The sequence below is a fragment of the Opisthocomus hoazin genome, chromosome Z, assembly GCF_030867145.1.
Source record: "Opisthocomus hoazin isolate bOpiHoa1 chromosome Z, bOpiHoa1.hap1, whole genome shotgun sequence".
Taxonomy (NCBI): domain Eukaryota; kingdom Metazoa; phylum Chordata; class Aves; order Opisthocomiformes; family Opisthocomidae; genus Opisthocomus; species Opisthocomus hoazin.
This window is the reverse complement of record NC_134454.1, coordinates 28,780,257-28,807,991: the sequence shown is the minus strand read 5'-3', so window position 1 is coordinate 28,807,991 and position 27,735 is coordinate 28,780,257. Positions and strand designations below refer to the sequence as shown.

At 40.3% G+C, this 27,735-nt stretch overlaps 2 protein-coding genes across 5 annotated transcripts in view; one reads left to right on the top strand and one right to left on the bottom strand.

Annotated features, from left to right (window-relative positions):
* Positions 1 to 474: 474 nt before the first annotated feature.
* On the bottom strand, positions 475 to 22,821 carry TMEM167A (transmembrane protein 167A). The gene is made up of 4 exons (XM_075411599.1): positions 22,613 to 22,821; positions 9,867 to 9,976; positions 4,321 to 4,355; positions 475 to 1,710 (listed from the first exon to the last, which is right to left on the bottom strand). Exons 1-4 carry the CDS (start codon positions 22,613 to 22,615, stop codon positions 1,640 to 1,642), a joined length of 219 nt encoding a protein of 72 aa, XP_075267714.1. The 5' UTR covers positions 22,616 to 22,821; the 3' UTR covers positions 475 to 1,639.
* A 151-nt stretch (positions 22,822 to 22,972) lies between these two features.
* XRCC4 (X-ray repair cross complementing 4) overlaps positions 22,973 to 27,735 on the top strand; it is a 192,679-nt gene continuing 187,916 nt past the window's right edge. For all 4 annotated transcript variants that reach the window (XR_012761948.1, XR_012761947.1, XM_075411597.1 and 1 more), the window contains exon 1: positions 22,973 to 23,046. The gene's annotated coding sequence lies outside the window, so the exon portion shown is untranslated. The remainder of the gene's footprint in view (positions 23,047 to 27,735) is intronic.

The following is a 27,735-nucleotide window of genomic DNA, read 5'->3' as shown; positions in this document are numbered from 1 at the left end:
GTTAATGATGATTCCTTGCATATTTTGAACATGTACACACCCAACGGTCAAAACCCAAGACTCCTTAGGAACTTCCCTCCCCCAGTATGGCACCTTTGAAATTCAGAAATAAGTTTCTCTGATGCTATGTTCGGACCAGTATAAACATTTAGAGAAATAGATTTTGCCTCTCCCCAGCTCTCCTGCACAGTTTACGGTGCACATTATGGTCATCATCATACAGCACTGTACTTCTCTGAACCTGCCTGGTTTACAGCCAGGGGCATTTATTTGGCCAAAATAGGATAAACCTATTTTTCCTGGCTCCAGATTAGAAAAGAGTTTTGGATGAATACTTCTGACGGTGATTCACACATGCAGGTATATGACAGATAATACAAAGGTAATAGCTAATAATCACATTCTTTCTAAATGCAGGGTAATTTGGATCTATGAAACACATTTAAGTTTTTCAAACAAGCGTAACAAGTTACATACATTTCAGTGTGTTTTATTGCCAGCTTAGCTCATTCTGACCACACATCTTTTCAGAACAACAAAAATACTGCTGACAGACAACTCTCTCAAATGCAGTCAATATGAAGTCTATAGTTGTCTAGTATAAACACTTGTCAGGCACTATTAAAATAAGTTATTACATTACTGAAAGTTTGCAAAATTACAGAATAAATGCTAATAACAAGTATTAATAAAGGTATCTAATCTGTATTAATTATAAATGTAACCTAAATTAGTTGTTTTCTTTAACCTTTAGAATACTGGGACATGCAACTCCCTTATCTGCAGACTCCTAAGAAGCTAACTATTCACTTAGCTGATTTAGCAACCTCGTATTACATGCAACAGCAGCAGCAGGATATTTAGAATCATTTTGTCACAACATTGAAAAAAGTTGGGGAATGATTTACCTGAGACCTACATCTCTAAAAATGAATACACATATTTAACACAGAGCAGTCCACATTCTCAAATCCCACATCATCAGCTAGGCAGACAGACTTTACTGCAGTTATGGTTCCTGCCTTTTTTCATATCTTAACAATAAAAATATTGAATAGATTATCTGAGCCAATTACAAGTTTAGAAAACAGAAGTTGAATGTGACTTAGTCCTGAGGTCACATTTTTAGTATGCAGGTATAGCTATCAAAAAGTGACAGGAATTGTTCAGAAAGTAAGAACTGAAAATACTTTCATAAACATATCCTAGAGTCACAATGTTCTTTATTCCTATAAGGGCAGTCTTATTGCTATTGCCAGATTTATCATTTTTAAGTTTCATTAAACAGGTCTATCTAGACAAAAATTAAAAGCCTTCTCAACTGTATGATATAAAAAAGGCTCCCCTGAAACTCAGATATACACCAGGCACGCTTCCTTTCACGAGTTACATCAGGAGTGTCAGTATTGACTGACTTGACATTCATAAGTACATGTCATCTGTGTCACCTGGAGTTACATTATGATTACTAATACTGTACATGGTGGTCCATTTACGTGGGGGGGAGGGGGCTGTCCACTAAGAGACAGACTATCCAATGTGCAAGCGGAGGCTTGACGACGCTTTCCCATCTTTTCCTGCCAGAAGTTCTTCCATGCTCTGCTTTTGGTGGTAGGGTGGAGGGGACACTCTCCAGCTGCTACTGTACAAACAGAATGCTGAAGGCCATCACGACACAACACACAGCCACATAGGGACTCTTCCGTTCACCTGAGAGGAGGGAAAAAACCCAAAGCAAACAAGAATTCAGGCACAACTAAACAGATCTAGGCTGCTCCTAGCCTAACATGGTAATTATCCCATTGCCCATGCAAATTAATACTCAACATTTCTAGCTGCAGAAATGGTATTGCAACTACAGTTGTGTACTGAGGAAGAACACACACGGGGGTGGGAAAACTTAGATGAAGGATAGGATCCAAAGCAGCATGGGCAGCAGGGCGAGGGAAGGGGTTCTGCCCCTCCGCTCTACTCTGCTGAGACCTCCTCGGGAGTCCTGCGTCCAGCACTGGAGCCCTCAGCACAGGACAGACCTGGATCTATTGGAGCAGGGCCAGAGGTGGCCGCAGAAATGATCCGAGGGCTGGAACCCCTCTGCTGTGAGAGCTGCGGCTGTTCAGCCTGGAGAAGGAAAGGCTGTGGGGAGACCTTACTGCGGCCTTTCAGTACCTGAAGGGGCCTGTAAGAAAGCTGGGGAGAATCTTTTCAGCATGGCCTGTCACAGTTTGCCAGGGCAGACCATGGATGAAAATTGTTTACTCTGTTAAGAGAGAAAAACTGCCAAGGCTCCCAAGTCTAGCATTAAGGTGTAATCCTCAGAAGAAAAAGTCTCTTTTACCAGCAGGACCTTCAAATAGAGGAACAAACTTTCCATACCAGCAGAAAAATAAAATCGTTGTAGTGATACCTCCTATAAGCAGAAGTGCCCGCCACAGTGACATTACAAGATGTTGTCATGATCTGGCATATATTTAATTAAACTTCAAATAATTGAATGAATTACTGTCTGCAGTCTCACATCTGTTTAAGATAAATTTTTGAGGAAGTCCACCTCCTACAGTTTAGGTTATTACACTTTTTGTATGGGTTACACTTTCTTGCTCTTAATTTTCTTAAAAGAGAAATCACCATGTGGCAGGATTAAACATCATTTTGCACAACTTTGTAAATACGTAACCACTTGCTGGTTATTAAAGTCTTATGCTCATGTGAAAAGGTTGTTGAAACATACTGGGCAAGTTATATGTAAAGAAAGCCAGTGGGCATTTTCATTTTTAAAACCCTACACTTTCTACATGCCTTTGTGATTAGCACAAATAAGATGACAGGAATCATCTTCAAAGCCCATGTCCCGTGGATATGGTAATGTTATGTAAGGAATCGTACAGGAGGAACGTTAAGATGCTACCTCCTCATCTGTCAGTTGAAATAAAAAGTCAAACTGGACTACTCCGGATGTAAGTTGAAAAGAAATTTGTGCTTTACAGGAAAAAGAGAGAAGGAAGGAGTTCAGTATGGGGCACAAGAATGCATGTATTACCTTGGATGCAGCAAATGCAAACATGTTAATGTTACTACATGATGCGAAAGCAAGACTTCAGTTCATCCTAGATGAACTGCAGTTCTTTATTGTGACCTCATAAAACATCTTGTGTACTCTTTTAAATAATTTTTAAACTTCTTGCTGTGCATAGCTAACAGAAAAAATATGTTTGCACCTAATTAACTGAAAACAAGACAGTAAGGTAAGGTAAGGTAAAGTGTTCTACTCAATCTTGGACAAACCTTAACGCAGCTGAATTTCTACATTTGTTTTTGCTGGTATAGTTCAAAATTCATTTCTCACAGCTGTCACCTCGCCAGTCTCATTCAATTACAATATTAAAATTGGTTCTGCTATGCCTATTATCTAACTAGAACAATATCTGCCAACATTTTAACAACAGGTCTTCACAAAAACCTGTTTTTTGCATCAATGCTTTTTGACATACTGAAAAATGTATGTCATGTCCCTTTCAAAGCCTGAGAACGCAGAAAAGGGAATCATACATTTTTCCTTTAGGTTCAACAACAACTAGGAAGATCTAGAATTACAAGTTCAATGTTTCTACTCTGCATTAAACAATGCAATTTGAAGAACACTGTTTTGATAATGGATTTGTAATTTTTTAAAAATCTTGGATTTGTCTTAATGCTAAGACTGAACTTCTGTTGTACAGTTCCACTTCCTTCTCAAAATAAATTCAGAATAAGCATTAAAATAAATACAAATAGGAATGTTATGGGAAAATGTCTAAGATCAGACAGAGCTGATCAATCTCCATACAGACGCCACCTGACACCAACAGCTTTGCGTAATTCAAAAGTGCACAGAAGCTAACTAAGGAAAGGAGAGAAAAAAGACATTTGTGATTAAACAGAACCTTACTGCATATGAATTCCATGTTGTTTTATTACTATAAAGTAAATATCTGGCTGTGTCAGTAGTCCATTAGAACTTCAAATAGAGAGCAGTTTATAAGGAATGACTGATTTGTTTATATGTTAATAAGAGGTATACCCTTGGTTATTTCAAGTATTGCAAAAGATTTGTGCAAACATACCACCACATACATGAATTGACATTAGAAAATGCAGGCTTCCATAACGCTAAGTAAGATAGGCATATCCCCCTCCACCATTTCATGGAGGTAAAAATCTGCATTTTTAAAGATTATGTATGAATAGGGGTTTCATTGCTACATGGAAACATTATTCTAATAAACAATGCATAGTCTAGATAATGCACTGGTCTTAAAGATCTCAAACAAAAAAGATTACCGATCCTGGCGCATTTCCAGAATATTCCCAACAGTCTGTAAAGATAAAACAAATTCATTAGGCTCTTGATTTAATAAAATAATAAGTCAACTGATTTTCTCTCTTCTATGCAAAAACAATCCAAATAAACCATAATTTGTCAACTTGACACTATTATCGACATCAGAAAACACTTGCACAGAGGGGTAAAGGCTACCAACTAAACAAGTGGCAAAGTTCTTTTGAAGTCTAGCAAGGTTTTTTGCATGCAAGAAAAACAAAGATGCATTTACTCAGTCTGTGTTCCAAATCTAAAGATTTCATCAGAATGCTACATTCTACTTTAAAGTACCCCAGACAGAAAATTACTTAAAGAAAAAAAAAAAAACCACAGAGCTAGAAAAGTACTGGAGCAGGAAATACCAACAGGCCTTCATGTCACTGTATATGGGAAACTTCATATGTTACGGTTTTGAAGGAAGTTTTCCCGCAGGTATGAGAGCTGATAAACCTGAGTACATTCAGTTTAATGCTTTTTAGTCTCTCTTTTCTACTTCCCTTAGTGATGGTAGATAAAAAATACCTTTTCTAGCAGAGCACACTCCTAGATGTAATCTGATACAGAATACTTGCATTGAAATAAACAACAAAACAACTCTTCATGTGTCTTTTTACTCTTTTACCAAGGTTTACCATGTTCGTGTCTCTCTAATACTGCTTGCTCAGAGTGTTAATTCTTGCAAGTGAAGTAACAAAGGAGAAAAGCAGGATTCAACTATTCGGAGCACATCCAAAGGGATATACAAGCATGTACACCACAAATTTGTAATTTCTAATAATAATCTCCTAATGACTGCTCAAGAGGAACAAGAGCAGGGACTGCTTTAGAACCTGAAGAGGAAGCGGGGAAGAAATACTGCAGCATCCTGAACTAGAAGCCAGCTTTCAGCCTTTCAAATGTTGGCCAAAACTGTGTTGAAAGCTTGTCTGCAGGAAGGTTCCCTCATAGAATGACTGGTTGCAATGCAATAAAAATATCTGGATTTAACTATATTGTCTGTTAATAGATTTATGGACTAAAACCAAACTTGATTATTTTTCCTCCTTCTCCTGATACATTTATCAGCAGTAACTTCAGTCTATGTTATATGTGGGGTTGTATCTCCTACGTGCTGTGATGGCAGTTCTCCGAATGCTTTCCTGCAGTGCTCTAAACCCATATCCACGAAATGGTTTGATTACCATCTTCCCCCTTTCTTGGGCTCTAGCAACTGCCTATTTTTTTCTTGCTTCAATGTACACAGGTAGTTTTAGGCCACTTGCCCTTGCATACTTCAGCATTCAACACATCCTGCACTTTTCAAAAAAAGAATGTCTATGCTACTTCATATTTTATGGTCTCTTTTATGGTCTTAGTTTACTTCAGCATCAATCCTTTTTTACTTTTAGCAGCCTTCCCCTTTATTTCTGAAACAAAGGTCTGGTGTTGGGCAGGTGAGAACCAATTCTCCCAAGAGGCAGCAAGTGACTGCGGTTTTCAAACTCAAAGTGAAATGCTTTTCGACTGATGTACTTCTTGCCGACCAATTTATTGTGAAGAGTATTCCAACATTTTCATGTTTAGAACAGTTTTCTTCATTTGTGTTTTAGATCATTTTACCTCAAGCCAACAGTATTTCTGTATAGTCAAAGCTCATTTTTCCTGCTTTTATATAGCTTCACAAGCAGAAGTAATAATCCCTGCATGTAGACTATCACACTTGTTCAGTCTAAGAAGTCATACAGAGAAATAACCTGAAGACATCTATGCACTTTTTGAAGAAGCATGCAGGTAAAAAGGCATTCATGTGTAAATCTTGCAGAGTAAAACAGATAGCCCCATAGTACTGTGTGGATGGTCCGTAAGACTCTCGAAACTGTTGTTACTTCCTGTAAAATTAAGATTTACATATTGCATGCTGCAAACCCAACACAAAAACTTCCACAGCCCAGCACCTCATGTTGCCATCTCTCAAAAACGTGTCCAGGAACTCAAAGAAATAAAACATTACTGTCCTTTTCATATGTATATTTGAAGAATCTTACCTGGGAAAAAAATATTAACTCCTTCAGGCAGTGTATAAATCTGTTGAATTTACCTCACGATTTCAGCAAGGGTACTTCTTCGCCTTCTCAGGTTTTTTTTCAACCATGTGTAGCAATGTAAAGTTATTATTGGAATACTGTACATTGTTCCTAGCCCTAGAAAACTGCTATCTTGGTGAAAATATGAATTTTCTTTTCTGATGAAGGAGGTACAAAACAGTCAGAATCTGGGTTTCATCAGCAACCCTTACTGGAGTTAATAATTTATGAACTTAAAGTCACCACTGACATGAGGACTGACTGAGACACTTTCCAACAGATGACAGCAGTGCCTTTTTAAAAGGCTTGTACTGCTACTGGAACAGCGAAGTACATCTATTTGTCCACATAGTTTGCTGCTGAGCAAAAGCAAATCGAACTCTGGACCTTCTAAACAGCTATAACCACAGCCTCTGGATGAACTGGAGAGCTCATATTGGAAGAAAAAGCCTGTGCAGGCCTTCTGCTTTCCTGAATTTTTCCATTACTGTTTATCTCAGGTTCACAACATGCACCTCTTCAAGTCAAAACCTGTTTGGCTATTACAGAAACAATGCTGCCTTAAATGAATCTGCTCCAAACCAATTCCTCCTGAAGCAACTGCTCAAAGTAATGGCACTGTTCCTTATTCTCCCCTTCATGTTCAACTTCATCCTTCTTTTGATGCAGGTGAAATGTGTCAGTCTGGCTTGCATATCTGCTGCTTTCTGGCAGCCCCAAGCCAAATGCGCGTGAGCTCCTGCGTATTCCTGGCTTTCAGCGTCAATGTTAAAAGCACTGATCATAAAAGTGGTATTGGTTATCTGGAGAGCAAAAAAACCCCCAAAATGAAACCCAGTAAGATGAGAAAGCATTAGTGGGGCTTTAGACTTTGGCTGCTAGAGTGGGAATGCTGCAAAATGCAGCTGCCACGTGTTTACCAGGACAACCCCACCGCCACTGCAGGAGGGAGTGTGAGAGACGCTGCACCGCTTATGGCAAGTCAGAGGAAATCTCTGTGGCGTATCAGCTGACACATCCTTCTGGTTAGCTGGGAAGAGAGAATTCTGTCGTGGTACACATTCTCCTCTAGTCAGCATGAAACAGTAAATCTCCACTTGCTTTCCCAAGCTTAAATGCTATTGCTCAGGATAAAGCACATGGAATCATTCAAAATGTGTCAGGGAAAATGAAGGTTTAAAATTCTGTTTGGCTTGGTAGGAAAAGACACATTTTGACTGAAGTCAACAGGATGAAATACAGCATTATGAGGACAGGTGACATCACTTTGCAACTGTCTCTCAATCAACAGAAACATGCTTCTCTACATACTACAAACAGATTTAAATCTTCACCAACGTTACCACTCAGTCAGAAATACAGTGAACAACTATCAACATTTCTCCTCTCTGTCACTTTAAACTTTTATTGCTACTTTTTAATGCTAGTGATTTGGAGCAGGAATAATGAGGTAAGATCATTTCTGTGGTAAAATGAAATATCACTAGCATTCATTTTATCCAGTATGTCTAGACGTTTCCATTTGTGCATGGAATATTTCGTGTAGAGGGACAGGGGTTTAAAGAGCACGTGAGCTCCATGTAAACATCTACCATTCACTAAACAACTTTCATTGCTTCCACGCCAATGTTTTATTCTCCAGTACAAAGTAGTCTACATGCATATATGTAAAACAAAAATAAAATAGTATGTCCAACATCTATATAAATACAAACCCACAGATCAAGCGCCCAACTCCTCCACCGTGTCAGCACCCTTTGAAAACATTTTATGAATAGAGTTCTATTGTACTCCAGACAGATTTGACTCAAGAATAAACAGAGTAGCTCCAGATTAAAGGAAATACTCTTTGCCAAGAACAGCACTAAAATTTTAATCAGTAAAATAAATATTCTTACTTCTCACTGTGTATACCACATTGACTATTGTGTTATCTTCCGCTACCAGACACCGAAATTCCCCTCCCCCTCTCCCACAAGTCCTTCATAAAGTCACCCTTTCTTTCCATCTTTACTTTTATCAAAAGAAATCTCTCACATCATTGGCAAACTCATGGCCTCATATGAAATGTTCCAAGCATTTTCATGTTAGAATTTCAAATTAAAAAAAAAACTAGCGCACTTTGGGTATCTGACACTGCTAAAAGAAAACTTGTGTGATGAAATAGTAATTCCAGAGGTTCATTACAACAAAGGTTTTCAGAAGACAAACACTTAAGGTTCTTGGTGACTAGAGCCTACTTAAAACTTGACACTTTTTCTGAAAATTAAATGCAGAAGTGACAGAAGATACTTAGGGAAAAAACATTTTAACAGCAAATGACCTAACGGAAAAAGTGGACAAGTCAAACACCCAGTGCCTAAAGGCTTGTCTGTTTTTTCCAGCTAGAACATTATCAGCTCGAATTACCTCCTACTTCTATCAATGTTATCTCCCTTGTATTACCCTTAGGTGACAGTACTAGTGAAACACTACGGACAGCCTCAGTGGTTTCTAGGTCAAAATCGTGCAATCATTACTTTTAAAGCACAGCATCAAAATCACAGTTCTGCATGCTGCTGTTGCACCCAACATCCCATCACACTCTTTGTAGCACAATAAGCCAAAAGGTGAACGGGTATTAATGGTGCAAGTGAGGCACAGATTTGACCCTGCAGCTGTCCCCGTTTCCCATCACCCCAAAAACTGTGCTGCCGAACAGGGTAGAGTAGCACTGTTTTGCAGCAGTGTTGGCCCTGCAGCATTAAGCACAATCCAGAATGTGGAACACAAAGGAGAAAAAGTAGGAACATGTGATTTAGGAATAAAAGTGAGAGATGAGGTTATAGTGACCAAAGGACATACACAAAAAAAAACGTTAGGTTTTGTAGACACTTTCAGAAACTCTGTTACAAATTCCTTGAAGAATACAAAAAAATTAATTAAAGAGACCACACAGAAGGATAATGTTGCTTATTTTTAAAAATAGTTTCCATTTTTTTTAGTTACAAATTATTTCTGGCACTGTGTTTCAAACTCTGCCTATTTTTAAAACAAACAAAAAGACAGTTTCTGCTGTTAATGTTTTTTTATCCAGCCTTAAGGATAAAAAATAAATTATTAGAGCAATAGCTGTATGTACAAAAATGTTTTCTTTTTGTCACTCGTGTCTGTATCTTTAATAAGCACCTAATGAGAAAGTTGTAAGTCTAGAAAATAACTAATGAAGCAATATTAGCTGGCTTTGTTAGTTAATAAACTCCTACTAAAAAATTGCAACTAAGTGCTTGGAAATACCTCATTGCCTTCTATTGTAAGGTATAAGATGTAGACTTTTATCTTTAAAGAAGAAAGTTTTCAAGATAGGATTTGTGTTATTGTGAATCATTAGAACATACTAAAAGTAAAACACTGCAGTTAAAACCAAACAGGTTGTGTATTTTTAAAATGATCAGACTACATACCCAGTTTTATTTTTGTCCAGTAAGCTGGGAGCCAAGGATCTCACATAGGCACAGGTACATATGAGCAGCAAGACTACAGTCAGTAGACTCTGAAAGTTGAAGATGGCAGACTACGGAAAGAAATCAGAAAAGAAAAATCACATCTTTGCAGTACAAAACTTCCCTCACTGCATAAGCTGGAGAAAATAAGCGATCCCCTAGACAGACCCACTGAAAATAAAAATGAAATCTAGAACTCCTGTGAGCCAGAAACTCCTTTACCAGCCTGCTGCACGCAACAGTGGAAGAACGGAATTTTCCCACAAAGGGTAACGAAATAGCAAGCAAAATGGTAACCTTACAGTTTTGCTCCCAGGCACCTGTTCCAAAGCCAGTTTGTAGAAACCATTAGCAGCATCCTAAGAGTTACAGAACACAGACATTCTGTCTCAGCCAAGAATAAGTGCAACTGTGGTTTGCATCAACAGAATCTGGTGGTGGTGGTAAATGTGGAAGTGAAGAGTATTTAAATCAGGGGCAGCCAAGACAGAGAATAACAAGAAATACGCAGGATTGTTAATATACTGCTTTATGAAGACTACACCCAAAATTCAACAGATTTGTAGAAATATATACAATTAAACCCACCTGAACTACAAAAAGATAACTGATTAATTTTATTTTCAAATCAGTTTTTGATTTTAAATTTACAAACATCTTTACTATAAATACATTTTTTAGAAGTGCCAATTACATGGAAAAATGCCGGACAAATGAAGGAATTGCCTTAGAATGGAGAAGTAGAAACTTACACTTTGATAGTCAAACTAATCTGCCTACCGGCAATAAGAAGAAATAATTCTTGAGAAACTCCTACAATACCTGCCTGTTTGCTAAATATTAAAATTTCAGTAAAATGCAGTAAGTGAATCTCATGAGCATTTTTTTTAACTGAAGTCTGAGTCTTGTGTGGCCAAAAAGTTCTTTATTCATTAACTTGTAAGTATCATTGCTCATGTGAAGCAATCTTTTCCGGAAGCATAAACATTATCTGGAGAGAGAAGTTACTCACCTAAGGACAACTGGAACTCCATAACCATGTAGGGAATCATGAAGAAAGACGGCCAACGCTGCAAATGCCACATCACCATTCCAATGAATAATGCACTAGCAATATTCTTCCCCCCCCTCCATGGGTTCACTGGAATTTGAAGTAGAAATATTTGCCTACTAAACTTTGTGATTTGTAGCTTGTAATAATTAGTCCAAATCTGAGACATACACTGTTCTTACAATGTGAAAATAATCCAGCTGCATGAAGCATGAAGCTGCAGTTTTACTGTTTCAGTTTTTTTTTTTAACTTAGCATGTCTCACCTGACATTTTGGTCAACTTAAGAGGTCGTATGCTAGGCAACTGCTTAGTTCAGACAGCCTTACTTTCTCTTTGCTCAGCTACCCTCACTTGCAAATCCTATTTAGTCTTAACTCCAGAAATAAAGGCAAAGCAAATACAATAAATTCTCTCTCAATTCTGGAGTTCTAATGAATTTGTGTCCCAATATCTCATATTGTTTTGTACTGCTGAACCAAGAAGGCTGAGTACTAGTACGTAATTCAGTATACAAACTTCGCACTTATGAAGGGGTATTACATGTAGAACTTGGTAGGATTTAAAAGCACTTCAGAGCTCCCATTTCCATAGCCTGAGGCACATCTCTGTTGATCTATGTGCACTTCCTTCCTATGTCACAAAATTATAACGTTTTGAAGCTCTGACAATCAAATTTCTCTAAATAGTTCAGGAGAATTATACTACAAAATCACAATATTTCATTCAGTATTGCACTAACAGCAAATTAAGAAGGAAAAATGAGAAGGTCTAGTAGAAGCAAAGCTATAGCAACATCCATGACCTGTTTGATACTGAGATCTAAAACCTCATAACAAAAAAGAAAAAAAACCCAAACAACCAAATCCTTAGCTTACATAGAAATCTCCATGAATCATATGAAGCAATATCGGAACATGCACACAACTGCCAGCCAGAACAGATGCATTAGACAGGGCTACATACACAAACTAATCTAAATGTCTAAGTTAACAGGGTCCAAAAGGCCACCCATGGGTGATTGAGAAGAAATGGCGTAGGGAGGCTCAAGCAGCAACCGAACACCTCTGCCTAGGCAGCACGTATGTGAGATCTCAGCACCCTCGAGGGCATGCCCTCCCAGGCAGCACGAGCCCTTTACTTCTGCCCGAAGCAGGAGCCCTCTTGAATCAGCCATCCTCGTGCAGGAGCAAAATTACCAAGCCAGTTCCCTCATTCCTCGTGACCTTTCTCTGACAATAGCCTGAGAGATAAAAAAGGGAGAGGGTGAAAATGTGACTGTTAGGATGCAGAGAGAAGGTAGGCAGTGGAGAAAGGTAAAAGGCAGCTACATTTAGCAGCTGACTTGCAGGAAGGTTTCTTCGATGAGTTAGAACATGAGTTGAGTGGTGATCCAACACCCAAAGCCAGCCCTCAGTTCCTTAAGGTGACGCTACCTCCTTTTCTGCCAAGCCACACCATTTGCTAAATCATGTTTAGTTTAGTATTTTAGCTTAGCTAGCTAAATCATTTCTGTTCTATCCTGTTGTAAATGACAGATAATTCACAGAGGACAAAACACTGACCATCATTTACCAGTAGACTCTTGCCTTTGTACTAGGCGCAAGCTTTTGCCAACTTCAGAAACCAGAAAACCCTGTAGAGACAACTCATAGGACCTATGAGAGGCAGCGTCTCCTGGCTCCCGCAGGTCTAGGAACGTGACAGGGCTAGATCCAGGAGTGGCTGCCTCTCAGCAAAGCCAGATACTGCCTATCAACTGATTCATTTGACCAGTCCTCTGGGAGAGACAGCTGCTCTCGACATCTCAGTGCAGTGCCTGTCAGAGCTCGGTTCCCATGAATTCCTGCAAGCCTTCTGCTGCAGCTGCTTCCTAAGGAGGCTGGCGGTATCGGGTACTTCAACACACGAAAATGGCAGAAGGGCACACTTGCTTCCTCTTTAGCAGGGATTGTAAATGTATACTCATGAAATGTGTCATCAGTCAATCAACAGGGGCAGTATATAACTGTTCTTTGTTGGGCTCTTTACGTGTTTCTCCAGATATGCAGTGTAGGGCATTGCTGTGATTACAGACACCATTCCACTGAAATGTGCTCTGAATGACACTTATCTATATAATCACTTTAAAAGGACAGACATGCATATTTTAAAATTTGTTTACAATTTTAAACTGCAAATTAAAATTTATTTCTGAAGAGGATTTCACATCTGAAGTAATTCTTCTGATCCAACTGAATTTACAGAAGAGGGTGATTTACAGTCAGATTTTCAGTTGCTTGAACTAATGTAATTAAAAGCTGCTATTAGAGTCATACATTACTTGGAATCCTTTTAAAAATACTGCATTCACATACCAAGCTATTTGGAAAATGTCATAACATAAGTGGGTTGCAGCTCATTTGGTTAAACTGGCTTCCTCTGATCGAAATGTAATTAACTGGAATTTTTCAGATGTGTTGACTGGCTTAATGTAGACCTTGTGAACCTCATTCCCAACGTAAAGAAATTTCAGCACATGGAGAAATGGATGCTGTCCTCTAGCCTGTGTCCACACACTGGTGAAAAGACAGCTAACTTCCCAAGACTCAGATTGCAAACGCAGAAAAGAATCAGCACTGGTATTTTATTCTTTAGATAGTGCAAGCTGTGGCTTTAATTATACATACCGAGATTTTCTACACCTGCATTTGGCACATTTCTGACATGGTGCAAACACCTTAGTAATTACATTGTGTTACTTCAGTAATTAGACTTCCCCCCCCCCCCCCCGCCCCGGGTGTTGTCTCCAGGTAGTTGTGGAGCACTATCAAAGCACCTGCAGCACTAATGAGGTATTATATTCAGCAGAACTTGCAAGAGCAAGTTTTTTCATAAGTCTTTAGAAATTAAAGACTGTGGATTTTAGCTTTGAGAGCTATGTGCTCTTTTAAATCCTTCCAAAAATTAGACCTTCAAAATGCCTCATATTATTTCCCTGATTATATGGTAACTTTGTACCATAGAAATAAAGAATGAATGCTCTTGAAAGTTTTCTTGTGTTCCATTAGCAGTGGTGGTATCAGAAATAGTTGTGTGAATACATGGTGGTTAGATGGTAACGCAGCTAGAGACACTTGAATGTATTCCCATCTGAGTCCACATCTGAACAGCATAGCTGTCAGCACAGAGGATACTGGGGCAAAACAAGGAAAGAAATGGTCTCCAGTTGCCTCTGGAAGATGCCATTGGTGAGCCTCCTACAACACAGGAGCAGGCGATGGTGCGACAGCTCCTTTTTTGGGTGATGAGAGAGGGAAGGAGCAGCTTGTGAATCTATGAAATAGTACCTGGTAATGTGTTTAACATGCTTTAGTAAGCGTTGATTTAGAGTGAAAAGTTTTCTATGTAGCTGAGAAAGGGAATCCTGACGGGCCATAACATTTGCACAGCCCTTGTCAACCCCACTACAGCCATCGTTGTCAGCCCTGCAATTTAGTCAGCATTAAATTTACTACACTTGGGAGAAGAAGAAAAAAAGGCAGCTCAGAGTTCTGGTTATTAACGGCTCTTGCACTTTATGAGAGTATTTAACTCAATGTGCTGAAAGTAAGGGCACACTCAGATGACTGCATACATTTTAGTGATCATTAGTAAATGTGTATTCAGCAAATACAGCCGTACTGACCCTAAACTTTTTTCTACAGTGAAAGTAACAGCCATAGCCAAGAGTTTGTGCTCTTCTACCTCTGTACTTCTTATTCACTCCATCATGCCTACATTCTCTGATTCAGATGCTGTTTTGTTCCATGTCTTTGCAGTCTGTACCACAGAATTACGAACCACTTAACAATGCAATCCTTGAGTAGCACTACAATAAACTACATCATAAGTTTTGATGCAACTATATGTGTCATGAAAGGACCTGCCTCATATACTTTCATTTAAAATAAACCACCTGGTTTCATGGCCCTATGGGGGAAAAAAAAGATGCAGGAAGAGAACATAAACCCCATACTGTTGTCCCCCTTGGTTGGAAGAAAGCCTAAAACAAAAACTCTCCCCCAGTTTATCTCAACAGACCTAACAGTGAAACCAAAGCTTAATCTTCCCTAGACTTTCAGTATTTGCAAAATGATTACTCTATCTCTGATTGCAGCATGACATGATTTCATCTGTACGTACTATAAAAAGGGAGGCCATTGCAGTGCCAGCAAGTTGTTGAACTTTGTCTCCTGGTTACTATTATAATAATCAATTTATGTGGTCAGACACAGATAAATTATTGGAATACTCTAAAGAAATTATAACCACATTTCTGTAATACACTGCAGAATATACAGTCTTCTAGAACAGCTTTATTTTCTTTTTTTCCTTCTCAATATCATAAAATTGATGGATGATTATGTTCTCTGGAACCAAAGAAACAAATGTTGATATCTTATCATTTAGCTGCCTTTCTCATATTAAAATGTGAGCAAAAGCCTACACTGTAGCTAAGCTGTGGTTAAGCAATAGCTGATAAAAATGCCTATATTAAAATACTAATGTAGGCTTCAAATTCCATCACAGAAAAGTGATATCAATCTATGAAAATTTAATGAAGATGTCCTCAAAAAGCTGAAAGAGAAACTGCTTATTATCCAAGGTTTCCATTAGGTACTGCAATTCTTATTTCCCTAGTCTAAATCTAATTTTTAGGAATGTAATTTTGAAAAAATAACAGGAAATAAAACATATAAGACTACCCCCAACCTGAAGGTCAAAGCAATTGCTAAAAATTAAAACACATCCATAACTAGATTATTTTCCAACCTATTCTGAAATAATTTGTTTTCCCACTGCTGCCAAATGTAATCTAATAAAAATGAAAGGAAAATAAGTATTTGTAAAAGAGGCATGCTAATCAGAACCATAAGAAAAATACAAAACTTGCAAATCAGCTAAGTTTGAAGTGATTATTGGCAAAACTACATTGAAGAATTGAATATGTTTGGACAAAACTGGTTTGTGCTTCGTAAGTATCCAAATACTGTCCAGTTAGCAGTTACTGGTTGTCCCAACATGAACAAACTTTTTTTACTTTACTAGTTTACTGCACATTCACCCCAGTACTTAGTTCCCAAGGAATTTAAGTACAATATTTAATGCTTACTCACATTTCTAAAATATTCAAAGTTCTGTCTAAAATATGTATTTCTGCATTCATAGAATTTAGGCTAAGGCTTGATTAGGCTAACAGTCAATCTTTTCCCTAGACATTTCTTGAAGTGTATTGTCTAATTTAAATAGCAAGTACAGCACATAGGAACTAACACGTATGCTTTTCAACTCACTGAAGAGAAACATACCTGTTTAAAACATCACTAATCTCTTTAAACAATTAGACAATGAATTAACAGACGGAAATAGTTGTCCTCTCCTACAAAAGCTCTTGACTTAAACACATTTAGGTTTTTTACTGCTGTTGAAATCCACAGGACCAACACTGAAACGACACCTCAAGGTGACGATGTTGAAATTTCACGCTCACTTGAATTCCTCCTTCTTTGCCCCAATAGCTAGGCAACAGATTAAAACCTGAACTTTTGATGTAAGCAGCTAGCATATGCAGCATCTCACTACACAATCTCACTATAAAAAACAAAGTGAAAGTTACAATAGTAAGCTTTTTTATCAGGGTTACTTTAACATATAGGTGTATATGACCATATATGTACTCAACAAACATAGACTTACGCTAGACAGTAGAAAAAATAGTAATAAAAGATTAAGATATCTGTTCCTCCACGTCTTCTTCTTTGCCGATTATATAGTCTACAATTTTACAGAATATTTTTCTCTGCTCTCTTTCCTCATTAGATAACAGGACTAACTTCTATAATCTTCTTTTCAGGATGCTGAAGCTAAGTATATTCTCCAGAGTAACAGGGAACCCAATGATAGTTTCTGGAAGTACGAACAGAATAGGTGATATTCAGCCTTTGCCACAGAGCTCCCTACAAGGACATAAATCTTGATTTGTAGCTCTATTGCTTCTCCTGCCCCAAAAATCTGTACATTAGACATTGCTAGCGTAGTCAAATAGAAGAAAAAAAATTAAGTAAAGAAAAAAAGTATCTTCTCCAATTAAGTTCTGGCTTCTCTTGCTATTCATTGAAGAAGTATGGCTAATTATAAACATTCTTGTATTTTTTATTAACTGAGCAGCACAGTTTCTGTCAAATTAGCTAACTTTCTCTTCTGAAGTTGCACGCCACACTGCTTAGTTTGTTTACCTCAAATTTACTAGAGAATCTTAAGAAACAGAAACTGCATGCATCAATGGAAGAGGCAAGGGTCATTCTAACATGCCAGCACATTTTGAATCAAACGACATCCTTACTCTAGGAAAAGCACTGTGCAAAAAGTGTCAGTTTGTAACAAAAGGTGCTACAGGAATTTGAAGGTGGAAGAACGCCAAAACTCTCAAAAAGGAAGCTAGTGAAGTATTTTTGCATTGTCGTATTGAATATTGTGACATTGCTATACAGCTAACAGCCTATCTGCCGGTGGTTGATAAATTTAAGAAAATAATGTTATAGTGAAAGTTCTACTATCATAGGAAACTCACAAGCAAGAATCGAAAACTAACTAGAGATTGGCTGCATAGCACAACAGGAAAACCACATGCCTTCTGTTTCTCTAAATGTCTCTTGTCCCCACAGAAGGCCTGGACAATTCAAAGCTCAAGTGCATTCCTCAACATTCTACAAAAAGCCTAAGAAGTTGCTGCATGCAGTAAAATGGTAGTATGTTCTGTTATAAAGACTGCATAAAAATCTTCTCTTTTAATTTACCTAAGAATTCAAACAAAATTAATAAAATTTTATGTATACTATTCACATACCTTTTTTTTGTTGATAGTAGAACCATCTCTTTAAAACATGAAAAACAAATACTTCTCTATGAGGAAAAAACATAGTAAAGAAATAATGAAAAGCTCCACTAAGTCTCTGATGTCCCATGGTGCTGTACAGGCCTACAGCACCTCTGTAGGTCTCTTGCTGGGCAAAGTTCCGGTGTGTGGTTTGAATTCTTAGCATCTGTAAGACAGGTGACATTTTTAGCAAGATGCCTGCTGTTTCCACTTTCTCTCCCTGGTCACAAAGTCAAAAATGAAAACTTCCGGTGGATTTGAACACCAAGCTCTGTGCACCAGCAGAAAAATATATTCAACACTGTAGCTACTACAGTCGATGTGCACAGTGTCTAACGCTGCAACCAATCAAAAGATTAAATGGTGACATTGACTATTGTATGTTAACTTCCTTTCCTGTTCAGCTTAAGAGTTTGGATCATGGGTGGAAAATCCACAATGTATAGTCTGCCCATTACTAATTTCAAATGGCCTGCGGAAAAAGTGTGCTCCCCACTCTTCATGCTATTACTGAATAAAATTAAGATGTTTAATAAGTAGACAGAATGCCAGCGATGTTTTGTAAGAACAGCTCGGCACTCAGCAAATGAATGGTTTCTCACAACTGGTGTCATTCCTGGACTGTTCGGGTATGTGGTAAGATTTGTTAAAAGTAGACTCACTGCACCCTACTCTTCTCAAATGAGATCAAGAGATGCATCTTACAATAGCAGAATAGTTTACGAAATAACAAAAAAACCAGCAAAATATTGACGATATATCGGCACATCTTCTAGTAAGCTGACACAACGCATCTATACTGAACATTCCAAGTAGTAACTCACAACACACCTACTCCACAGTAGCATTACTAGGTGCAAGTGCAGTTATAGATGCTATGAGATTTACTAAGTACCAATACTAGCATAGTAAAGTAAACAACATCCTTCACTGCCCTTAAAAAAAAAAAAAAAAAAGAGGAAAAGAGGAGAAAAGCCAATGTCACTCTAATCTTCAAAAAGGGCAAGAAGGAGGACCCAGGGAACTACAGGCCGGTCAGCCTCACCTCCATCCCGGGAAAGGTGATGGAGCAGCTTATCCTGGAGGCCATCATCAAGCAAGAGCAGGGGGAAAAAAGGTTACCCGGAGTAGTCAACATGGATTCACCAAGGGGAAATCATGCCTGACCAATCTGATAGCTTTCTACAATGGCATGACTGGCTGGGTGGATGAGGGGAGAGCAGTGCATGTTATCTACCTTAACTTCAGCAAGGCTTTCGACACTGTCTCTCATAACATCCTCCTAGGGAAGCTCAGGAAGTGTGGGCTGGATGAGTGGTCAGTGAGGTGGACTGAGAACTGGCTGAATGGCAGAAATCAGAGGGTTGTCATCAGCAGCACTGAGTCTAGTTGGAGGCCTGTAACTAGTGGTGTCTCTCAGGGGTCAGTACTAGGCCCAGTCTTGTTCAACTTCTTCATCAGTGACCTGGATGAAGAGTTAGACTGCACCCTCAGCAAGTTTGCTGATGACAAAAAGCTGGGAGGAGTGGTGGATACGCCAGCAGGCTGTGCTGCCATTCAGCAAGACCTGGACAGGCTGGAGAGTTGGGCAGAGAGGAACACGATGAGGTTCAACAAGGGCAAGCGCAGGGTCCTGCACCTGGGGAGGAACAACCCCATGCACCAGTACAGGCTCAGGGTGGACAGCAACAAAGATTGTGACGGAAATGTTTGTCCTTATGGTAAGTTCCCAAATTATGTTTTTGGCAGTGATGTGGGGCTCGACATCAGTCCTAAAGAGACAGTGAAGAGAAAGAAGCCATCTTTGTGAAGTTTTCTGCAATTCCTTATTTTCTTTATGGCCAAATTGCAATTACAGACACAGAACATTATCTACTGAGATGTTTTTTGTACCTGTACTTGTGTCTGGTTGGAATTGCGCGTTATTGCTACAAAGGAAAGTGAAGACCATCCTTCACCAGGTGAGACACTTATCACTAATTTTAAACTTACTTTAGGCTTCTTCCCTCTCTCCAACCATCAGACTGCATCCGTGCAGCAAATTTTTCAACCCCACGAGGAAAAACTGAGTTTTCAGATATAAAGTTTCAAAAGTTAACACGATAAACTGATACCATGATTTGTGAAAGTCAGTAAAAAAAAATACATATTCTGCTTCTAAATAAATTAAGCAGCTACATCATTATATTGCATTGCTTCTGTTTCCAGTAACTTTTTAATTCATTGAGGAGCTCCTGTCAGTTTTCAAAGTTGCTTTAAGTAGTATTTTTTTCTACCCACTGTCAGTGAACGGGAGAAAAATAAACACAGATTGTACTTTCACACAAAGGAAAGGACAGGTACAAGTCAGCTTCTATATATTCTGTTTGGCAGCAGCTGGCTGTTCACCCAGCACAAGTTTTGACTTGCTTAGTAAGGATGTGGTAAGGAAGCCCGGGAGACAATAGGATACTAAGTTCCAAGGGATAAAATCCTTTGGAAATCATGCTTCAAAATTTATACTACTCACAGAGTTATTGGCTTGCCACAGACGCAGCTCATTTGCTTTGGAGAAAGCAAACAAACTGGAGGTGTAGCTCTACTCTCTTCCATTTGATGATACACAGACAGCAGCCGTTTCCTGCATCATAGTCAAGTGTGAGCTCAGAAGAAAGTGTCATTAACTACAGCTCATGCCTGCTAATCCCACAAGACAATAACTTTTATTCTAAAGAGCCATGACACCAGAGGTAGAATCATGGAGAATCCAGGATTCTGCATATGCCATGAGGGTTACTGTTTCCCCTGAGGAAATTCAAACACCACAAGACTGAAGATTCACCTCCTTTGACACAAAATCACAAGAACAATCGCGGTAAAAGATTCTATCTTACTTCAGATTCCTTGAAGCATACTAAGTAACTTCTAACAAGCAACATGGACAAGCGCAGAAAAAAATTCTCACAAGATCTCATATGCTTGCCATAATCATTTTGCTAAACATTGGTAGTGTATTTAAGTGCCAAACTGAGCAACGTAAATGTCTCACTGATCATCGATATTCTCTTAGCTCTTTTCTACAATCTCAAATCCTTTTAAGTCCTATTAATAAAAGAAAGGTGATGTTGCACTTTATAGTATCTACCTTCTCATTGCACTGATTAGAGGTGAAGGCTTCACTTCTTTTTCGTCTCACCTTTCGTATGTGTGTTTTAGATCATCTGAGATAATTTACGCTTCTTCTCATGAAAACCATTTGTTCACTGCTCGAAGCCACAGATTAGAACAGATCTGCCAAGGAATGCTCAGGTGAGCAACTTCCAGCAATTTCCTGCTGGTGACAAGATCTGGAGCCTAGGAACTTTTTTTGAATTGAAGCATAAGAAAGTTGAAGAGATACTAATCTTTAAATAAATACGTGGGAAGTACAAAAAGATTCAGCAGAGGTTGTACAGTATACATCACTGGTGGTGGATAACCTGTCATGGCCAGGTTGCACAGGTCTTTGAGTACCCTGACATGGTAGCAGCTGTCCCTGCCCATAGCTGGGGGGGGGGGGGAATGACCAGGTGATTTTTAAAGGTCTCTTCCAAACCAAACCACTCTGTGATTCTAAGAAAAACTTTGAAAATGCTCATCTTAAAACAATTCTGCGATGAAGCTACGTACAAACTTTTATTTGCACATGGAAACCTTTTCCTCTCTTGGCTACTGCTTTGTTTTTCCTTTTAATTTTGAAATCATGTATCTGCACTGCTCATACAAACGTCTTTGCCTGAGCTCAGAAAGATTACTACATAGCACAGCTCTAACTCTAACACAAATCACAGAATCACAGAACGGTAGGGGTTGGAAGGGGCCTCTGGGAATCGAGTCCAACCCCCTTGCCGAAGCAGGGTCACCTACAGCAGGCTGCACAGGACCGCGTCCAGGTGGGTCTTGAATATCTCCAGAGAAGGAGAATCCACAATGTCTCTGGGCAACCTGTTCCAGGGCTCTGTCACCCTCAGAGCGAAGAATCTCTTAGTCGTGTTCAGCTGGAACTTCCTCTACTTCAGTTTGTGCCCACTGCCCCTTGTCCTATCACTGGGCATCACTAAAAAGAGTCTGGCCCCATCCTCTTGACATCCAGCCTTCAGATATTTATACAATCCTTCATTTATACTCTCTACACATAGCACAGAAAAAAGGCAGAAACCACAGCAGATACAAATGGCAATGCCAATAAGCCTCTAGGTCGGCTCTGCACGCATCATTCGTACCCTTCACCAGCAAACGGACCTAGGCCTCTGACGCTGTTCCCGAAACACGAGCGCAGCGGCCAGCGCCAGGGTTCAGCTCGCTGCCCGAGCAGGGCGAGGCCTAACCACGCACCCGTTAAACCAGCGGGCCGTTCAGGAACACAAACACTGCCGCGACAGACAGCGCACGGCGAGGGCTGCCGCCCCACGGAAAACCGGCGGCCAAGGGCCAAGCAAGGACTCACGGCGGAACGGGAGAGTCGTCCGTGTCGTCCCCCTCCCGCGTCCCTCCCTCCCGCCGCCGCCTCGCTGCCCCGCGGCGGGGCCAGGGCCTCGGCCTCTGAGGGGGTTCAGAGGCCCGCACGGGACCTGAGAGGCCTCTGGGCCGCCACCGGGCCCGGGAGGCGCCGTTCGGTAGGGGGGCGGCTGGCTGGGGGCGGCGGGGAGGCCGGAGGTGCCGGCGGCGGGGGGGCCGGGGTGACCCCGGATCGGATCGGAGCAGCCGCCCCCCGCGCTCTAGCCCGCCGCCCCGCGCTTACCATGGCGACCGGCTCACAGCCACATCACACTTCCGACGGGCGGGAGCAGGGCGGAAGCGCGCCCACGGGGCTCTCCCTTCAGGGACGCGGGACACGCTTTTAGGATTGGCTGCTGGGGATGTGTGGGATGGCGATTGGCAGGACTGGCCCGACGGAGGCGGGAACGAAGGGTGAATGCGATTCTCATTGGCTGTCGCTCAGCCGCCAGGAGCGCGGCCTTTTCGGGCAGACGGAAGCGGCGGTGCGGGCGGAGGAGGAGGAGGAGGAGGAGGAAGAGGAGGAAGAGGAGGAGGAGGAGGTAGGTCGGCCGGCCGGCCCGGCCCGGCAGGGGCCGGCTCGGCTCGGCTCGGCCTGGCCCGGCCCGGCCCGGCCCCGCCCCGCTCCGCCCCGCGCCGCCCCGCTCCCCTGTGCACGCTGTGGCTGCCGTGTCCGGGGTGAGCAGACGGAACGCCTTAAGGAGGCTGCTTTTACCTATAAGTTGCTTCTTGTTGTTGTAACGTCAAGGTCCGGTTCCTCCTCAGAGAAAACGCGGGCTGGCGGCTGAGGAGAGGCCGCGGGCCTGGTCCCTCTCCTCCGGCCTGGTCTCCTGGGGTTTGGCTCTCGTCTTGTGTTCCCTCCTTGTGCGGGTTTTCATCTTCTTTCCTTTTCTGTCATTGCACTTAACACGTGAAGTCAAGCTGAAAACTCTTGGGTAAAGGTAGTGCATTTCCTGGCCATGACCGCAGTGTATGTCTCTGTAACTAAAGACATAAAATTATTCAAAGAGCTAAATGTTCTACACGGCTGGCCTCTTATAACTTCCTACAAGAGAACCCAGTACAACTGAATCTGCGGTGACTCTCACACTGGGCAGCTGTTTTGGACAGTGCGAGATCTGCCATCAGGTCTTACGAAGGAGATAGGCCTTCATTTTGGCTCCCCATGAAAAAGATGTGTTTGTTTTTTAAACCAGGATACTATTTTTTTTAAAGGAATTACCTTTGATCCTGTGAGGATCTTCAGTAAAGCATTCTGACCAGTTCTGTGGAAGAACTTCATTGTGATTATTTAGGGTTTAGAGCAAGGTGCCTAGGTGTTGCTGTCATGACAAACCTCTGTTCTGAACTAATGTGAACAATCCTCCTTTACAAGGAGGATTCCTTTATATAAGGAACATATATTTCTCCCTGTATAAGTAGATTTTATCTTCCAGAACTTCAAAACCCCTTCAGAGATAATGGCTTTGTTTTGAGGTCTCTTGTCATTCTGTATCTTTCAGTACTGGGGCAAAATTGTTTTTGGTTGCCTGTTCAGTGCAGGGACAGGTTTTTACTTTTTCCCTTGGTAAGGGGAAATAAATTCTTCATCCTGCCAGAAGAAGTATCTGCTGCAGAGGGATCTGGACAGACTGGATCGATGGGCCAAGGCCAACTGTATGAGGTTCAACAAGGCCAAATGCTGGGTCCTGCACTTGGGTCACAACAACCCCAAGCAATGCTACAGGCTTGGGGAGGAGTGGCTGGAAAGCTGCCCGGCGGGAAAGGACCTGGGGGTGTTGGTCAACAGCCGGCTGAACATGAGCCAGCAGTGTGCCCAGGTGGCTAAGATGGCCAACGGCATCCTGGCTTGTGTCAGAAATAGTGTGGCCAGCAGCAGTAGGGCAGGGATCGTGCCCCTGTACTCGGCACTGGTGAGGCTGCACCTCGAGTACTGTGTTCAGTTTTGGGCCCCTCAGTACAAGAAAGACATTGAGTTGCTGGAGTGTGTCCAGAGAAGGGCAAGGAGGCTGGTGATGGGTCTAGAGCACAAGCTTTATGAGGAGCGGCTGAGGGAGCTGGGGCTGTTTAGTCTGGAGAAGAGGAGGCTGAGGGGGGACCTTATTGCTCTCTACAACTACCTGAAAGGTAGTAGCTAGCGATAGGACGAGAGGCAATGGCCTCAAGTTGTGTCAGGGGAGGTTTAGATTGGATATTAGGAAAAATTTCTTTACTGAAGGAGTGCTTGGGCATTGGAACAGGCTGCGCGAGGAGGTGGTGGAGTCTCTGTTCCTGGAGGTGTTTAAAAAACGTGTAGATGTGGCACTTCCGGATATGGTTTAGTAGGCATGGTGGTGTTGGGTGGATGGTTGGACTTTATGATCTTGGAGCTCTTTTCCAACCTATGATTTTGTGATTCTATAATTTGGGATAACATTTGACATAGTTCCAGAAGTTGTTATAGAGGGCTGCAGGGTAATGGGACTATGTGTATAAAGCATGTTTGTATAGAGGAATCAAGGAGGTATTCTAATAAAGCAAAGTCCTGAAGGCAACTGAAGCAAACATACGCAATCCACTTAAAATGCTGTTAGTGTCTTCGAAAGAGCAACTACATTTGCAGTAGCAACTTTGATAACTACAATTTTCAGTTCTCTGTAAAAATTGTGGTTTCAGATTCACAGTCCCTGTAATGACGCGAATGTTTTTCAACATAAGCAGATGTAGAATTCAGATGGGTTTTCTTGTATAACTAGTTTTCGTATCCTCTGGATTTTGGTCATTATATTGATTTTAGATTTGTTCTTACTTTTCTTGAGATTGTGTAAGTAGTAACTATGCAGGTTCATTAATTTCAAATTTATCCATTGATTTAATAGGTGATCAGCAAGATGCATGGTCATTTTGTCATTACATGTTAGTATTTATTTCTCCTGTTTTGTTAGTGAATTACATTCACCAGATCAATGTCTCTTATTCACATGTCAGGTTTTGGAGAAAAAATGGAATTCAGTTAAAATGTAGAAAAATAGTTCTAAACCCAGCCTTATTATCTAGTATAACCTGATGTTTGACCGATGTCACATTAGGATTGATTTCTAAAGTGAAAGAATTTATAACTATAACCAACAAAGAGGTCGACCTCTAATGATTACTGTGACCCTGTATTTTAGAGGGAATAATACTTTTGAACTTGTTTATGTGTCTCTAAGATGCAAAAAGAAAACTGGTTTGGTTTCCTTTTTGGTTTCACTTTTGGTTTCTCAATGTGGATTAGTTACTGAAATTGAAAAATGAATTCTGTCACAGCAGAGGAGACTGCAGCTGTCAGTTCTTGGTTGTACTGTAGTCAAGCTTTCTTCTAGGTGGTCCGCGAGCTTTCTGTTGTTCAGTAGTTTTGTTTGCAAACATGACCTATATGATAATTTTTATATACTGTTATCTACTTTGGTAGTTTCGGGTAAGCTCACTTGTGAAATCCGTTACAGATTTTTGCAGAAATGCTTTTTATTTACCCTAATGATTTAATTTTCAAGTGAAGTCTCAAACAGTCGCAACTATGTGAAGAATTTTCATTGATTACATGCTATATTAAAATGCTTTCAGCTCTATGTTTTGCTCTTGTGGGAAAAATGCCATTTGATAATTAATGGTCTTGTAGAAGCCTCAGTGGCATCCTTTAAAAGAGAGTCTACATCGCATGACGATGTGTTTTGGGATGCAGCTGTGATACACGTAAGATATTGATTGAAATACAAGATTTCCGATGGTGGTACTCCAGTTTCCCTTTTTTTTTTTTTTCCTAATTAGTACAGTGTCATGGAAAACCAGCTATGAGTGGCTGAGAGGGCTTGGTTGGTAGCATCTACAGGAATTGGCTGCATAAGCATACTTGTCTGTTGAAATCTCAAATCAGAAGTTTAAACAGTGATACTGATCTATACAGCAATATTCAAATAGGTAAATAGAACTATATGATGGGTACTGGTTTTCTGGGTTGTTTGGGATTTTTTAAAGGACCTTTAGTGGTGCTGGCTGTGCTTTGTAGTACATGCGTGTTAAGAAATGTTTTAGTAGTGTGATTTGCATAGACTGCATGCTGTTCAGTTGAGTGTTTAGGCAGTACCGAGGAATTAGTGTGTATAATGAAAGGTAAAAAAGGTACCTTTGGAGATTAAGCTTCTAGGTTGTTTCCAAATGCATGAAGAATTGTAACAAAACAATGTCAGTTGCATGTGGGAGGATAGGGATGTAGCTTCTCCTGTGTCTCTTAGCTTTCTTAAGAAGTAGGAGAATTGGAGGAGATAGCTTAAAAATATCACAGATGGGTGACTGACATCACAGGTACATCTGTATAAAGAAGTTTTTGTGCATAACAAATGCGCATGTGTACATATGAGGTGAAAAAAATTTGCAAATAAGATATAAATGCAGTTGTTTTTTTCTGGATATGCTAGTTTGAATGACTGGCAAAAGCTGATAATGCTCTTTTTTGGCTTTTACATCATATCCACTTCTGTTCCTAGTATCTTCAACTACAAGCGTGAATGCATGAAAGCTGATTTGCATAGTTGCTACAGCTACAAATTCATTTAGCTCTCTCACTGGAATAAGGAGGTGGCAGAACATGAGTGCTATGCATTATTCAGGCAGACATGTAGTGGGTAGGTAGTGTTCTGTATGCTGACAGCAGTATTAGAACACAGCACTGTGTTTGCTAATACCCTTTTGCAAAAAAACTATCTACATTTAGGTATGGCTCTTCTTTCTTTCTGTTTCCTGTCCTCCTTTGTTACCTAGCGAAAGTGCACACTATTTTCACTACAGCAGGCTGAACCACAATAGCTGTAAAAGGCTTGGAGGTTGCAGCTCTTCTGAGCGAGAAGGAATACTCAATCTTCAGCATTCAGATCAGAGTTACTTCGGAGGAACACTTTAGCCTAGCGTTGTAACCATACATTTTATAGAAACTTAATGTGTCAGGTGATATATGATAGGGAATGTTCATAGAATGATGGGAATTCCTGTAACTTAAAATTTCTGCTTTTCATGGCAGTTTTCATGTGCATTGCTGTCCTCTATCAGTATGATAAAAAGCTGTGAATTCTGTAGGCTGTTGTTTTATAGGAGTTCACTAGAGTCTTGAAAGACTGTGAGGAATGAATATGCCCGCTGCTATCCTATACTTGGTGTGGGATACACAGATACTGAGTTTATAGTCTGGGATTCTGTCACTTGTTGGACGATGTAATGGTGGTGATGTTTTCCATATTGTAGAGAGAAAGCACTTGTGTGTTACTGTATGGGCATTATATGTTATTATTATATATATTAGGCATTTTTTGACTGCTGTTATAGAGAGCGTTTAGAATGATTTGCTATATGACA